At 51.7% G+C, this 14,572-nt stretch overlaps 6 protein-coding genes across 6 annotated transcripts; 2 read left to right on the top strand and 4 right to left on the bottom strand.

Annotated features, from left to right (window-relative positions):
- Positions 1-845: 845 nt before the first annotated feature.
- On the top strand, positions 846-2,314 carry PC9H_001498 (uncharacterized protein; the record flags this gene model as incomplete). Its single annotated transcript, XM_036771148.1, has 7 exons — positions 846-916; positions 977-1,031; positions 1,085-1,279; positions 1,333-1,551; positions 1,601-1,783; positions 1,836-2,054; positions 2,105-2,314. 7 exons carry the CDS (start codon positions 846-848, stop codon positions 2,312-2,314), a joined length of 1,152 nt encoding a protein of 383 aa, XP_036636993.1.
- A 1,539-nt stretch (positions 2,315-3,853) lies between these two features.
- On the top strand, positions 3,854-4,369 carry PC9H_001497 (uncharacterized protein; the record flags this gene model as incomplete). Its single annotated transcript, XM_036771147.1, has 1 exon — positions 3,854-4,369. One exon carries the CDS (start codon positions 3,854-3,856, stop codon positions 4,367-4,369), a length of 516 nt encoding a protein of 171 aa, XP_036636992.1.
- Positions 4,370-4,954: 585 nt separating this feature from the next.
- Positions 4,955-6,162, bottom strand: SF3B4 (Splicing factor 3B subunit 4; the record flags this gene model as incomplete). Its single annotated transcript, XM_036771146.1, has 5 exons — positions 4,955-5,542; positions 5,594-5,722; positions 5,795-5,940; positions 5,995-6,061; positions 6,115-6,162. 5 exons carry the CDS (start codon positions 6,160-6,162, stop codon positions 4,955-4,957), a joined length of 978 nt encoding a protein of 325 aa, XP_036636991.1.
- Positions 6,163-6,685: 523 nt separating this feature from the next.
- On the bottom strand, positions 6,686-7,984 carry PC9H_001495 (uncharacterized protein; the record flags this gene model as incomplete). Its single annotated transcript, XM_036771145.1, has 1 exon — positions 6,686-7,984. One exon carries the CDS (start codon positions 7,982-7,984, stop codon positions 6,686-6,688), a length of 1,299 nt encoding a protein of 432 aa, XP_036636990.1.
- A 289-nt stretch (positions 7,985-8,273) lies between these two features.
- On the bottom strand, positions 8,274-9,063 carry CDC42 (Rho GTPase; the record flags this gene model as incomplete). Its single annotated transcript, XM_036771144.1, has 5 exons — positions 8,274-8,333; positions 8,386-8,720; positions 8,773-8,845; positions 8,903-8,959; positions 9,016-9,063. 5 exons carry the CDS (start codon positions 9,061-9,063, stop codon positions 8,274-8,276), a joined length of 573 nt encoding a protein of 190 aa, XP_036636989.1.
- Positions 9,064-9,750: 687 nt separating this feature from the next.
- PC9H_001493 (uncharacterized protein) lies at positions 9,751-14,295 on the bottom strand (the record flags this gene model as incomplete). Its single annotated transcript, XM_036771143.1, has 14 exons — positions 9,751-9,794; positions 9,851-9,956; positions 10,007-10,029; positions 10,085-10,350; positions 10,403-10,462; positions 10,515-10,617; positions 10,667-10,814; positions 10,872-11,029; positions 11,096-11,563; positions 11,619-12,896; positions 12,949-12,969; positions 13,041-13,503; positions 13,555-13,820; positions 13,872-14,295. The coding sequence occupies 14 exons, from the start codon at positions 14,293-14,295 to the stop codon at positions 9,751-9,753; spliced, it is 3,828 nt and encodes a 1,275-aa protein (XP_036636988.1).
- Positions 14,296-14,572: the final 277 nt, after the last annotated feature.

Below are 14,572 nucleotides of genomic sequence, written 5' to 3'. Positions count from 1 at the left end.
AATGATTAGCGTGCATAGCACATCCCCGGTTCCCATTGGAGCTGACATTTGTGTCCCCATCTCATTGGACGAGTAGGTGAATATACGGGATATGGCGGTCTTGCTGTGATGATTCAAACGTTTCAAAGGGGAAACGATCTCGGAAAACGTATCGCATCAATCATGATGCCCGTTGGGCCACTTATCCTTGTTTCCAAACGGGATCGCGACAATTGCGATGACTGATCGCCACAGTATGTCCGAATCACTGCAGATCCGCAATGTCCATCCTTGAAACACCATGGTGAGCAACGTTCAGGGCTTAGAACGATTATTGGCACCGAATACAGGCCAATGGTAGCCAGGAGTATTAATGCATAAACACCTCACTGCAACAGCTGGAAGCCTGTGAACCTCAGAGAGGGCCAAAGTCAACTTGGAGGATAACAACGGTGCGTAGTGTGGTCGGTCTCGGCGAAAATGCGAATTCCACGCCTAATCAGGAAACATATAGGGTCGCGTAGACTGCTAGACGGTTACGTCCAGGGGGAAACTATGTTTCGAGGTGCTCGTTTCGCCCAAGTTCCCATCGGCGGGCGCAAAGCACAGAACCTGAAGGGCACCACGCGTCTCTACCGAGCTGAGCGAGACTGAACCACCCGTGCGTGCTTCACAATGTCGCCGATTGTGACGAAGAAATCGGACAATATGTCAGCCAGGCGTCCGTGAAGCGTATAAAAGGTCGGCATCCATGGCTGGAGTTTCCTCAGCAGTGCCGGTCACTTCTCCCCAACATCTACTCAATCCTCATCAGCTACAGAGCAGAGCTCTTCCAACCGATCTTCTTCTCCATTCTTTCCTTCACGATGCAATTCACGATTAAATTCGCTGCTCTTGCCTTTTTGGCCCAGGTTGCAGTGATCGCGGCCTTCCCTCTGTATGCTGCTCGCATACTGCTACGCCACTAAGACGGGATTTGCTGACGATTATCTTCTAGCGAGCAAGGATACGACAACGATCTTGAGGCTCGCGGCCCTACCAAGCGCCCTTCTGTAAGCCACTTTGCCGTTGTTATCTTGTGCCGGCATTGATACTTGGTATTCAGCAACAGGAATGTGAGGCTGCATGCACTCTTGCTGGGTTCCAAGGCCAAGCCTGGAACCAATGCGTGTCGCAGTGTGTCGCTGGCAACTACCCTACGCCGCCACCTAGTCCACAAAACAGGCCGGCGCAGCAAGCGAGGCCGGCGCCAGCTCCTAGAATCAAAGTAGGAAAAAGAGGACCTACGAAGCGTCCCACGGTAAGCCACCTTATCCTTCCATTCGTGAACAACCACTAACCTTTCGATGGCAGCAACAAGAATGTGAAGCTGCCTGCACTCTAGCAGGATTCCAGGGACAGGCTTGGAATCAATGCGTGTCTCAATGCGTCGCCGGTAACTATCCTACACCACCACCCAGCCCACAGAACCGCCCGGTGCAGCAGGTGAAGCCCGCGGTGCGACCCGCTCCTAGAATCAAAGTCGGGAAGCGGGATGATCTTGAGGCTCGCGGTCCTACTAAGCGTCCTACGGTGAGCCATTGAATACCAATCATAGCCCACATTCTCAAAATGCGTACAGCAACAAGAATGTGAGGCTGCGTGCACCTTAGCCGGCTTCCAAGGACAAGCCTGGAGCCAATGCGTCTCGCAGTGTGTGGCAGGCAACTACCCAACACCGCCGCCGAGCCCTCAGAACAGGCCCGCGGTACGGCCAGCCCCGCGAATTAAAGTCGGAAAGCGAGGCCCTACCAAGCGGCCCACGGTAAGCCGTCGCCAATTCACAGTATTGACGACACTTCTCACCTGAGACACAGCAACAAGAGTGCGAAGCGGCATGCACACTCGCCGGATTCCAAGGCCAGGCATGGAATCAGTGTGTCTCGCAATGCGTAGCTGGGAATTACCCTACACCGCCACCTAGCCCTCAGAACCGTCCGGTACAGCAGGCGAGGCCCGCGGTGAGACCAGCTCCCAGAATCAAAGCCGGAAAGCGGGACGACCTCGAGGCTCGTGGCCCCACTAAGCGACCTACGGTAAGTCCGTGTCTTGTGCGCCATACCGTCCATTCTCAACTTGGATACAGCAACAGGAATGTGAGGCTGCGTGCACGTTAGCTGGATTCCAGGGACAAGCGTGGAACCAATGTGTGTCTCAGTGTGTTGCCGGTAACTACCCCACGCCGCCACCTAGCCCGCAGAACAGGCCGGTTCAGCAGGGGAAGCCAATGGTGCGCCCAGCTCCGATGGTTAAGGTTGGAAAGCGTGAAGTTGCAGATTTTGGCGATGACGAGTAAATCGTTCGAGTTAGGTGTGCTGTAGCTAGTGTTGTCAAGAATAACACGTTGCTACTCTTTGGGTGAAGACTAGGGCTGTTGATTGTGAGATGTTGCTTTCATTGTTGCATCGCATCGGGGTTCGAATGAACTTCATGGCCCATTATTTTGGATTCTATTGGAGTCGCCGCATCCTAGGATAGTTGTTTCCGAGATCATGAATCATCGCCTGTCTCGCTCAGTCACAACTTAAGTGCATTGCTTACCATGTTTCCAGCTTGTACCTGGTAACTCTAGACCCTCTTGTATTGTTCGCGCCATGGCATCCCTCTTGGCTGGGTAAACTGCCAGTGTAAGCATTTAATACGATCATTTACACCTTTCACTTGCAGCCCCGGAAGGAGTCATTGCTGTTCAACAACTGTATATACGCTGTAGGTATCGGACCGTGTACAGCGTCCGCTACATGGTCTATTGTACGTATATGATCATTTCGTTTACTTCCTCATTCAGTCCGAGCACTCGAACACGAGCTGCTGCGGCACATTGGTACCTGCATACATACATATGAAGAAGTATATTTCCTCCTCATTTGTTTGCATTGCGAAGTCGAGTCCAAGCAGTGGCACGCGGCGCTGCCTGGTTGCGTTTCCGTCTTCCGTTCCGTTCGCCACGTGCGTTCGGTTTCGTCTTTCCTTCCTACTTCATCTTTTGGTGGGAAGACACCCTTCCCGGTCTTCGCACCTACAACGCTGCCGTCCTTGAAATAGATGTTCTATGTATTGGCTTTCCTCGCCTTAGATAGTACTAAAGCGATCCGACACAGGCAGGCTAATTCATTCTTCTTTACATAACTTGTTCTATGGTGCTTGCAGTGGCTTCTTGTGATTAGGAGCGTCCGAATCCTTGGTCGCAAAACAACATGATTAATCACTAGTCAATCATTTGGGCGCTCCGAGTCCTCCATGTCGAAACTTACCAGTAACTCCTGAGGATAGACGTTCAATATCAATGAGGAACAATCAACGCCGGGATCGTCGACGTTGAATGCTAGACCACGATCTCCTCGAATGACCGTAAGTTCAATTGGTGCTGACATATCATCGATTGTACTCACATCGCAGTGTCTATTCCTAGACGTACGTTATCCCATTTCGGCTCCAGCGATCCTTGTTGAGCGACGACGAGCAACAAGTATTCAGGTGTGTCCCTTAGACAAACGTATGGGGTGCAGGACTTACTTACGAAACAAGGGCGGATGACTGATGCCCGTACGTGTTTGCATGCCAATAAGCATAGCCCAGAAGTCATTATTCGCAAGACTGCTGCCCCATAAAGCTACGTAACAATGCCAGAAGGGACGTCACTTTGGGCGAACGACTGCAACGCTAGGTGAAACTGACAAAGATACATTCGACTCTCCGTGCTTTACCGGAGTTGGCGTCTCTTTGGCAAAGGGAGGACCGAAACCTATAAGATCTCACCCCAAGCCTGGTGAGAGAGCAGCAGGCAGTAACTAGACCTAGTCAAGTCCGCAAGTTAGCTAAATCAACAACAACCATGTACTTCAACATGAAACCCTCTGCTCTTCTCGCTATTACCGTCGCTCTCGCCCCCGTAGCAAGCGCAGTGCGCTATGCTGGGTTCGCCTCCACCACCAGCTGCAGCGGAGACAACTTCTTCTGCGAAGACAACGGCGGCGTATGCTGCTCCCTCCCCACTGGCTTCGGCTTCTCCGTCGAGTTCGACAACCTTCCTGCGGGCACACAAGGCCAGGGATACACTGGAAGCACCTGCGGGGACTTCCTGTTCTCTGTCTTTGGCCCTGGAACCAAGTGCTGGAACGGCGGAGGGGCTCGTGCTTCGCACATGAACTTCTTCCACTCGCCCCAAGGCCGTCGCAGTGTCCTCCCTGTCCGCGAAGGCAATTCCACCTGCGCACCGTCTGGCTTTGTATACCATGATGAAAAGGGGGCGAAAAAGACGATCAAGGTGCCCGTCGGGGAAGCAGAATTAGTGGCGGCATTGCACGCCAGCAAAGACTTCGCTGAGCTGGCTACCTACGAAGCCTACTAAGGTGAGAATTTGTTGGTCATTGTCTATGGCAAAGGACTCACTGGGGATCCATCAAGGTGGCCAACGAAGGGAATTGCCTAGATGTAGTGATGGAGTTGAGAAATAAGCATACGGCGAAACATGTTGCATAGCGGAATGTAGCGAACGTTATTATGAAATCGGAGTGGTGTTATGAACAATGTACTCTGGTGGAGAGGTCAACACCTCGCAGCTTCGTAGACTGCAGACAGATGCGCGTTGCATTCACGACGTGTGCAGGCCAAGCAGCAAGCTGCGGAACAATTACCACCATCCCTACGATATATCGAACTTCGGTGACTTTGCATGGGGCTGGCACTGTCGCTCATTATCCAGTGAGAGTTCCAAGTCGCGTTGCAATTGTATCACCGAACGAGAGCTTGTTGACACCTTTGTTTCATCGATCTATCCAATGTTTTCCTCTCTTTACGGCTCATATGAGAACGTTTACGCGGCAAAAGTGTTTCATTCGCCATGTCTGATGGAAGACACTACCTATGCGTGAAGACAACTGCGTAACGCACAAGTTGACAATATCACAATATCCGATTCGACGTACTAGAATAATCATTGGTACGGCTGCATGGGCATACCTGGCGGTGGAGGCATCCCAGGACCAGGCATGCCTGCTGCGAATCCCGGGGGAGGGGGTGGATACCCTCCTTGTGGGTTGAATACGGGCATGCCCGGTGGCGGCGGCATAACCCCACCCATAGGCATACCCATTCCCGGAGGCATTCCCGGTATAGGTGGGGGTGGCATACCCATAGGCATTCCTTGAGGCATGATAGTTTGTTGGGGGGTGAACCCAGGTGGCGGGGGAGGTTGAGCGAGGGCACCGGCGAACTGTCCTGCTCGATACGGCGCCGGTGCCCCAAGAGCTGGTTGTCCGAACATGCCCATGGGCGCTGGTGGGGGACGTGCAGTGACAGGGAGGGCGTTATTTTTCCGAGCTTGAGCAGCCAACAGACGCTCTGCAGATGTACCATGTCGTTCGCCTTTGCCATCCTTTTTAAAGGCATATTGAACTGTGATGGCTTTGTTCATTAAGAATTGGTTGTTCATAGATTCGATTGCGGCATCTGAGGACTCGAAGTCGGTATACGAGACAAATCCATATCCTTTTGACTGTCCAGAGCCAGGGTCTCGGGCGATCTAAACAATGTCGTTAGAACAGACCATAGAGCGCACAAACGCGTGACGCACTTTCGCTGTGGTTGCCATCATACCAAACGCGCTGAACGTATCGTACAGGAGTCTCTCATCCACATTTTCATCAAGATTTCCAACAAACAAGTTCGCTCCGACATCCAGTTGTTTCTTGTCCGAAGAAGCCTATCAAGCGTAACGCACACATTAGCAGAAGGCTGAAAAGACATCGACGGACGTGATAGCCCGGATGCGTACCTTATTGACGCGAATGGGCTTGCCCCATAATTTGATTTGATTCATGATCTTACAAGCATATTCTGCATCTTCTTCGGTCAAAAATTCGCAAAATCCGTACCCTTGATGGGCCATAGATATGCGGTCCTTCGGTAAGTGTACATTTACTGCAAAACAAGTAAGTAAAGGATTCTCATGAAGAAGGGTGAGCTCTGACTCACCAACCGGGCCAGCTTGCAGCATCAGTTCCCATACCAAAGCGTCCGTACACCGTTCATCAAGATTCCCCTGTCGTTGAACTGAGTAAGTCGTTGAAGTCCAAAGCGTACGCCGCGACATACCAAGTACACGGTAGCCTCTTGGTTCCTGTCATCCTGAGGACGCGACATAGTGAGTGACTGAAGGAAAGGGCGAAGGGTTTGTTTGGCCTTGTTTACCCAAGGCGAACCGGGATTCCTCAGAATCCAGCTATTACTTACATCCTGGTTCGTTGAAAGCTCAGCTAGAAGCGCGTTGTTTGCGCGAGTGGATTTACGGAACGAGTCCCACAACAGGGCCTAATCAGCTTTGAGGATGTACACATAGCAAGTAAATTGTTGCGAAGCCCGACACTGTACGAATGGATCCTAAGTCGACACTTGTACGGACCCATTAAATACCATCCGCCATACGATATATCCAATCAAGATACTGTCCATAAATCTCCAGTCCCTTACCCAGAAGTTCGTCCGTGTTTCGGACGCAAAAACTCATCTTTGGATGACGAAGTTGTGAGGGTTTCCTCAGGCCCATCCCCGGGAGCCATGAATACTGTGAAGGTCCACAACGGGCGCCGATACAGTTGAAAATGACAAGAAAGGCACCTCTAATCCAAGTTGTCTCCGATGTTAGAATGACGGGGAGCCCATCACGTTACACTCCTGCTCCTGCTCCTGCTCCTGCTCCTGCTCCTGCTCGGGCCTGGGCCAAAGCAAGCTGTGCGAGTAATACTGCTCGCTCCTCCATTAACTTTATCCTCTGCGCGACGTTAGGCGTCGACCGCTGACTCATTGGCAAGCGGTCCTCATCAACCTGAGGCCTCCGTCTGGGCGTCTGAGGAAGGTCCCCGAAATCGATCGACTGCGAGCGAAGGTGCCGACTGGCCTCAAACCAAGACAGTTCCGAGTCTTCATCGGCGTAAGAAATATATCCCTCGTGCCGAACCTCGTGCCTGCGGGGTGAGACGCCGGGTGTCCTCTGGTCTACGCGGGAAAGCCCTCTGACCCGTGTTGCGGGTCGAGGGTGAGGATACATGGATGAGCTGCAATGACACGTTGTCAACTCGGCTGAAAAGACATCTGGCAGAGCTATTGGCGGATCCCACGAGCTGGCTCCGGCTTCCTGGAAACCATTCTCGCCACTAGGAATCGCGGGTCGACAGAAAGAAGTTCCAGTGGGCGAGTACACTGGTATGATGTCGGTAGGTTCAACCTTCAATTCGTGGATGCACCAGGGTCGATGCGAGGTGGAGGTATTCGCGCTTGGCGACTCCAGGTCACCTAGAACATCCCCTTGATGGTCGGGCACAGCGGTTCGAACGCTCCCAGATGTGGACGGAGGGGAGGTCATTGTCTCGATCTCAATTCTGCTCGATGTGAAACTACGCATAGATAGATTCGTGGGATTGAAGGAATTGTTCGTACTTGTCGTGTAAGTCGGTGAAGGTGGCCTCCTTGTTTGTCGCGTCGTTCCTCCTCTCCGTCGATCGGGTGACCCGTTCTTGAGGCCGCGTCCGGCGTGTGCATCTTCACAGGATACAGCCTCGTCGTCGCTTGCTTCGCCGGTTATGCGCCCCAGCTTCTTTCCAAGCCAAACAAAAAGTTCACCCACGAACTTGACTTCTTCCCACTCGCCCTTCGCCAGGCGGCGTGGGTCAACGTCGCTAAGACAGACGTCAACCGGGAGCAACTCGTTAAGGACCCCCAACAGAACCTTCATCTGCTTAACCTTGAACGCGGGTAACGTATCATGACTCTGGGAAAGATCCGTCAAAGTTACGATTGTATCATCGAAAGATGCTTCATCTGGTCCATGGATTGCATGAATAGGCTCGCAAAGGATGGACGCGAGGATGGCTAGTAGAAGAGAAGGTGTAAGGTCTGTCGGCGTTTCTATGACAAACGGCAGGTCCAAGGCGTTCAGCAGCTGATTCAAAGAACGGACCAGGGACATGAGTGGCGGCGCAGCGGACGGTTCGATCACGGGGCGCTCAGGCGAGTGGCTCTAATAATTAACCGTTTCCATGCCAACGGCCATCCATGAAGCATAAAATAGCAATGCGTAAAGCGAAAGAAAATCAATGAACTGGGCTAGTGTTCTTGAATTTCAACGAAGCAGATGACACGAGAGAACTGAAGAGAAGATGGATATATAGGTCGTGGCGTGTAAGTAAATCGTGAAGGAGAAGGGAATCAAACATGAGGCAACGTGATGAGGGCACTGGTACCGCGTCCGGAGACCATTAAACAATGACACATTTGGGCTTCTTCTTCACGGGGGGTTCAAGTGCAGCCACGATAGCCTGTAGCATGATGAATGAGCAGAGGATCGAAGAAATCATCGGGAACGCTCACCTCATCGAACACGTTCTTCAATCCCTTCTGCGTCAATGCTGAGCATTCTACGTACTTAACAGCACCCAACTCTCTGGCCAACCGCTCGCCCTGCTCGGATGTCACAGGGCGCTGTTTTTGCCTCCCAAGCTTGTCTATTACTTGAGGATCATCCCTCAGATCAATCTGCGTGCCAACGATGAGGCAAGGCACGCCAGGACAGTGGTGGTGAACTTCAGGGAACCATTTCTCCTTGACGTTCTCAAATGATGCAGGGGAAGTGACACTAAAGCAGACCAAGAAGACGTCCGTTTGCGGATACGATAGCGGGCGTAGGCGATCATAATCCTCCTGGCCTGATCATGGGATGGGTAAAGGCGAAGGATATGGCTGATGTTAGCGACGCACCAGCGGTATCAAAAAGTCCGAGCGTGTATGGGTCGTCGCCGATCATAACGGTAACGGCGTAATTATCGAAGACCTAGACGGACGACCATATATTGATGCCGTAGAGAGGAATGAGAAAACAAGGACGTACGGTAGGAACATATTCACTTGGGAATTTGTTAGTCGTATACGAGATCAACAGGCATGTCTTCGATGTAACCGCAATCGACACCTTTTCCCTCCAGATATGGTCGAACGACTCACCTTTCCGACGGCACCATCGCCCACCACTACACATTTGATAGTCTGCATCTCAATCCAACCAAGCCTAAACTATCGTCCCAAGTCTACAGAATGACCGATGAATCAAACAAGTCAAAAACCGTGCTCGACTTGAGAGACGCCCTGTTCTGCCGTCACTCGGAGGCTAGCGCCTCGTGGCGAGGTTCGTACAGAACAGGAGATGGTTCGAAGCAGCTGGATGGACTCACAATTCGGTGTATACAAGCACAGCTACTACAATAGACCACGGAAACGCCGACGCTGCTGCTAATCGAAGGGCGAGGACAATGAAATGAACCGAAAAAAGATATCGACCAGGAAGGTACTTGTGCTTGCGATACGGATATCCTTGAAGCCGGAAATCAACTTGAGAAAGTGAAAAGCAGCTAGGCGACGTACAAAGGCTCGGCTGGTGGAAGAACGACGAGAGGCGCTGGGTGGATGGTCGAGTGGACTGTCGCGGACGGTCTGGGGGCTGTTCAACGACTGGGATCGTATGGAGGAAAGGGCCAGGCAAATGCTAGTGGCGCCCTGCCAAACATGTGCAAATCAACATTCACGTTTCAATGACAACAGCAATGCCTCGTGGCACAAGAAACCAAACAGCGATTATCTGAGATATAAAAGTACAACCAAGTATGCGACCGTGTCATGGAACCAAACGAGTGAAGGTAGATAATTTACGGTAAAGCGGATAATAAAGAAAACAAATCATCGTCACGAAGAACCTTTGTGCCGTTTGCGGGCGGCGTCGTCCGTCGCTGTTCGTTGTAATCCGGATCAGTAAATTCCCAGCACATAGTAATGTGCCACATACACGAAGCCTGCGGATTGGACGCGGGTTGGGACCACCAGCTCAGTTGTCCTTCCTTAGTTCCTGTAATAATGCAAGGGACGACATCTTTACTAGGGTGATCACAGCTCTACTTATATACATTAGAGACCATGTCAGATCGTGATAGTATTCACTCACCGCGACTGCTTGAATAGTCGTGTCTGGAGAACCATCAGTTTACACGACAGCCGAAAAAAACGAGGCGCTCCCACGAACCTTCACCGTGATCCAAACCGTATACCACAACTGCTTTCTTCTTATCCCAGACAGGGATACACCCCTCGACATCTCCGAAAAGTACAGCCTGATCTTGCGCAGCATATATGGCACCAAACTCGTTGCGCAGGTCCAGGTCTTTAAATGAATACACCTGCTCGACCTTGCCCTTGTTATCAGACTGTTCGACCCAGACTAGGTGACAACAGGCGCTGGACTGGGCAACCAACGCCTGCGACGCCTGACGGTTTATATCAATCTGAGTTCTAAGTAACGTTTGTCAAGTAACGGTCATATCGGAGGGAAGATCGAACGTACATCTTGGACCGGAGGAATGCGTAGGCGCGTAAAGTGCCGTTCGGTATCTCGCAATACCACCTTTATTTTAGATGAGAAAGCCGTCGCAGTGATTCCGGAATAAGTTACTCACAACACTCCGTCCTTCGTGCCCCCAAGTAACGCCTGACCATCATCTACAAACTTGATCGCAGTGACGTTCTGTCTAACGATCGAACGTTGGGGTTGCCATGTTCCTTCACTCCACATTAGTATTGACAGCAATGGTATAACCAAGAAGCGCACCTTTCGACCACAGCCATACCTTGACACCGATCTTGGGAAATGAAACAGCGATCCTATCTGCCCTGTAGGCCAGGCACATGGGATCGTCGTCTACTCGACGTTCATTGCCCGCATCCAGGATCTTGGCCCATTGCCAATGGTTAGGCCCCTACACCCGAATATAAGTGATCATAGTTTAGCATTGCGGCGAGCCGACGATACTCACAGTTTTTATCCATTTACTCACGACTCCATCGTCGCTGAGGGTTATTACGCCGGTATCCCCAGTCAACCACAACACAGACACGACGGGAGCATTATGCGTCAACCGCGCCAACTCCGCGTAATTTTGGTTGGACCATATCCTAACGGTTCGATCAGAGCCTTGCCAAACCCAACATAATGTATCAGTGCACAGCACCACCCCTATCAAATGATTCGAATACTTACAACATATAGCGAACTGTGTGCCATCCGAGTTGAAAGCAATTGTCTTTACGGACAAATCACCTTCGCCTTTGAGCGCGACGGTGCGTAGAGGGTCTACTGTGGGCCACCTGAATTTTCTCCGTCGTTTCTTGTGGACATCCACGTCTGGTGATTCCCGCTTCACGCCACGAGGACCAGGTCGCGTCGGAGCAGCGATAGGCTTGGGAGGAAGAGGATGTGTCATAGGGAGAGTCATAAGAGGATAAGGAGTCTTAGGCGAAACAGTTGAACTGCCTGGTACGGGGTCTTTCGGAGGACCGTTCGTGGTTGGAGGCGGCACAGGCCGTGATTCGATCGAAGTCAGGTTTGGGAAAGCACGTAGAGGAGAAGGGGGAAGTGGAATTTCGTTTGGGTTACGATGGGATGTCAGTCTAGACGCTAACGAAATTGGTGTATGGGGTGACGTCGGTTTGGGTGATGGACTTATGGCTATGCCCGCAGCGAGCATCAGCGTCAGTTGATCTGCGTGTAAAAATTGACTAACCTTCGATAGGTATGGGGATTTCGAAGAGATCCAAAGGTTCCGTTTTGGGAACATTGGGCTGGGACGGTGCAGACGGCGCGGGCGCCTTGGTAGTAATCTTAATTGGAGCTTTGTTCGCCGTGAGGTTTGGTGGTGTATAAGGTACGGCGGAGGTTGAAGGGTTCCATGTCATAGGAAGAACGGCGGGCCTCCACTTTATAGTCCCGGTAGGAGGGGGGGTAGGAATAAGACCCGGTATCGGAGGAGGGTCAGGCTGGGACGGCGGAGAAGCGGGAGGCGGAGGTGGCGCGGGTTGTACTGGAGGTAAATGTTGAGGAGGCGCTGGGGTGATTGGCTGAGGAGGGGGAGGTGGCGGTTGTTCTGATCCATATGGGAGGTCGACATCAATATCTGCGGAGGTGGTACGGCCAGGTTGCTTGTCAGTAAGACGAGCGACCAGCGAGAGACCATTAGATGTCGGAGTAGTTCCTTTCTCATTCTGTGCGGCGCTCCCAGAAGCTTTGGCAGCCGACCATGAATTGCCCACCACGAGTTTCTTACGTTGCGGAGTTGCGTTTGCAGAACTCCCATTGGTTGAAGTAGGTTGGGACAGGCCTTTCAAGCTCCCAGGCATCTTAGGCGCGCTGAGTGCAGCAGAGTTAACGAGTAACTTTGGAGCAGTAGGCGGTGCCTTCTGTGACTGTCCATTGTTTACCATGGCCGAAGGAGCAGTCGGAGGCGCTGAAGGCCTAATTCCAAGTGGGTTGGACATCGGGCCAGTAGGAATGTACCCAAAGGATCTCGCATCAAGTGATGACGGCTGTCCTGTCCCGCCCCTCGCACGACCTGACATAGCCTGAGGTTGAGTAGGAGGTAGTCTTGGGTGTGTGGGCGGCGGTTTATTGGCCGGGGTGGGAGGTTTGGAGGCGGGAACGAAGAAGCTTGATAGATTCGGCAGATCGGACATCGGTCTTTGACTCAATGGGCGAGACCCTGAAGGTCGTAACTCGTCCCCCAAGACCCGTGGTGGTGAAGAAGCTAGGGCTGGCGGGGGAGAGGGCGTGATTGGATTGGGAAGGCTAGTGGACATAGGGATGGGCGGGGCGCAAAGGGCAACAGCAGGTGAAGGTACTGGGGGTGAAAGGCGAGTAGCATAGTGTTGACCTGACGTAGTAGCCTCTGGTTCTGGTGCGACTATCTCTCGGACAAGCGAGCGCTTGCGCTTGCGAGACGGACTTGCTACAGAAATAACAGGGGAATCATCCGTTAGGTCTTCAATCTTGACGAACCCCTTACGATCTGGACAAGCAACGTCGTTCCCAAGGCAAATACATCAGGATAAAGAACTCACCATGAGATTCTACTGTTGGCGCTTCACACGATACAATTCGTAGGAAATGAGCAAAGAGAAAGATGAGACGAATGAAGGACTGCGGTGCATACCTAATTGTTGACTTCCCTCGTCAATTCCATGATGTTTATCACCTTTCACATATTCATCCTTTTCAACTGAAGGCGGAGGAGATGAGTGAGGGGTACTATCTATGGAATTATCGTCGTGCTGTACAGTGGCTTCAACAAAGGGAGGTTCGCGGATGGGGAAAATCGGGAATGGCTTATTGCGTTGCTTTTCTTCGATGGGAGAGAACTGCATATCCTGTGCACCAGAACTAGAGGCAATGGATGATGCGCGAGAAAGGGACGCCAAAGGTCGTGTGAGTGGCGAGAATATGACTGACGGTTGAGTCGAATCCGTCTGGGACGGGGACATTGTCAGAGGAGTGTTATGGACAGTATTCGATGACTTCGACTGCGCTACTAAGGGGGCATTCCTGGTGCTTGCTGGCGAAGGTAAACGTGAGTTACTGGGCGAATCAAGCTCCATGGGCGATAGACTGCGGCGTGCCTATTATTTTTATTTGAGTTAAGTTGGTGTAAATACAACGGCGATACTCACAGAAACCGGAGAAACGACCAGGGGTGGTGGCTCTGTCTGAACATCTGTCGATGTTAAGACGCGCGATTCAGTTGCTTGAATCGATATTGAAGTATAAGGTGTCGCGTCAGATTGTACAGCGACTCCTTGGAGCACTGGTTCAGCCTGTACGCTCACAGAGATATTGGACACTTCTGTCTGCGTATAGGTAGTAGTCAAGATCGGTTCCACCTGGATACCAATCGACTCGTGAGCCACTGGTAACTCCAATGCTTTGACGATAGGTGCTGTAGCATGTAAGTAAGCCGTAATTGAGGGAATATTTCCGCGTTACTTACCTGCGTTCTCGTTGCCTTCGTCTGGACGAACCTTCCATCCCCTCCGCATTTTAGGTGGTATGACTTCAGTCAGCTGCGGTAAGCCGTCCTCTACATTCTCTACGACCTCTTCTTCTTCCCTAGTAGCCAAATCGCCCTCCAATAATATTGGGTGGTTCTCGATGCTTCCATCCACTGAAAGCAGTATTTCCTTGCCCGGCTTCACTTCGATGCGCTTCGATGCAAACAAGCTAAAGTATACTATGGTGTTTGACTCTCCATCTTCACTCGAATCATCGGATATCTGGACGCGTCGTAGCACTACGTGGGGTTTCTGGCTTGAACCATGAGGTCGGAAACGCAGGGGGCCTTTTACACCCAAAATAGAAGCGAGTGTGGGTCCGTGGGGATGCGCGCCATTGTGTGTAGTGGTAGAGCCGCCCATTGCCTACACGCATGCAACTACCACTTACCTTCAATTTGATGCCTGCTTGGTGGTTGTGTCTTGGAAAGAGATGAGGAGTTCAGAGCGCTACGAAAATGCAAGTCACGATCTCATATTACATAAGCAGCCCCTATCGACTCAGGAGACAGGCGCTGCGAGAGTCTCATCCCTATATGGTATACCAGCTCGAGCTTATCCAGAGAGGGTCAATTATACCTTTATCTTCAATTATATAGGCCATTCTACTCATTCCCTCCGATACCTGCTTTCTTCATAC

Source organism: Pleurotus ostreatus (assembly GCF_014466165.1).
Source record: "Pleurotus ostreatus strain PC9 chromosome Unknown scaffold_1, whole genome shotgun sequence".
Taxonomy (NCBI): Eukaryota; Fungi; Basidiomycota; class Agaricomycetes; order Agaricales; family Pleurotaceae; genus Pleurotus; species Pleurotus ostreatus.
Note: the sequence above shows the minus strand (reverse complement) of the source record. Positions and strands in the feature narration are given on the sequence as shown.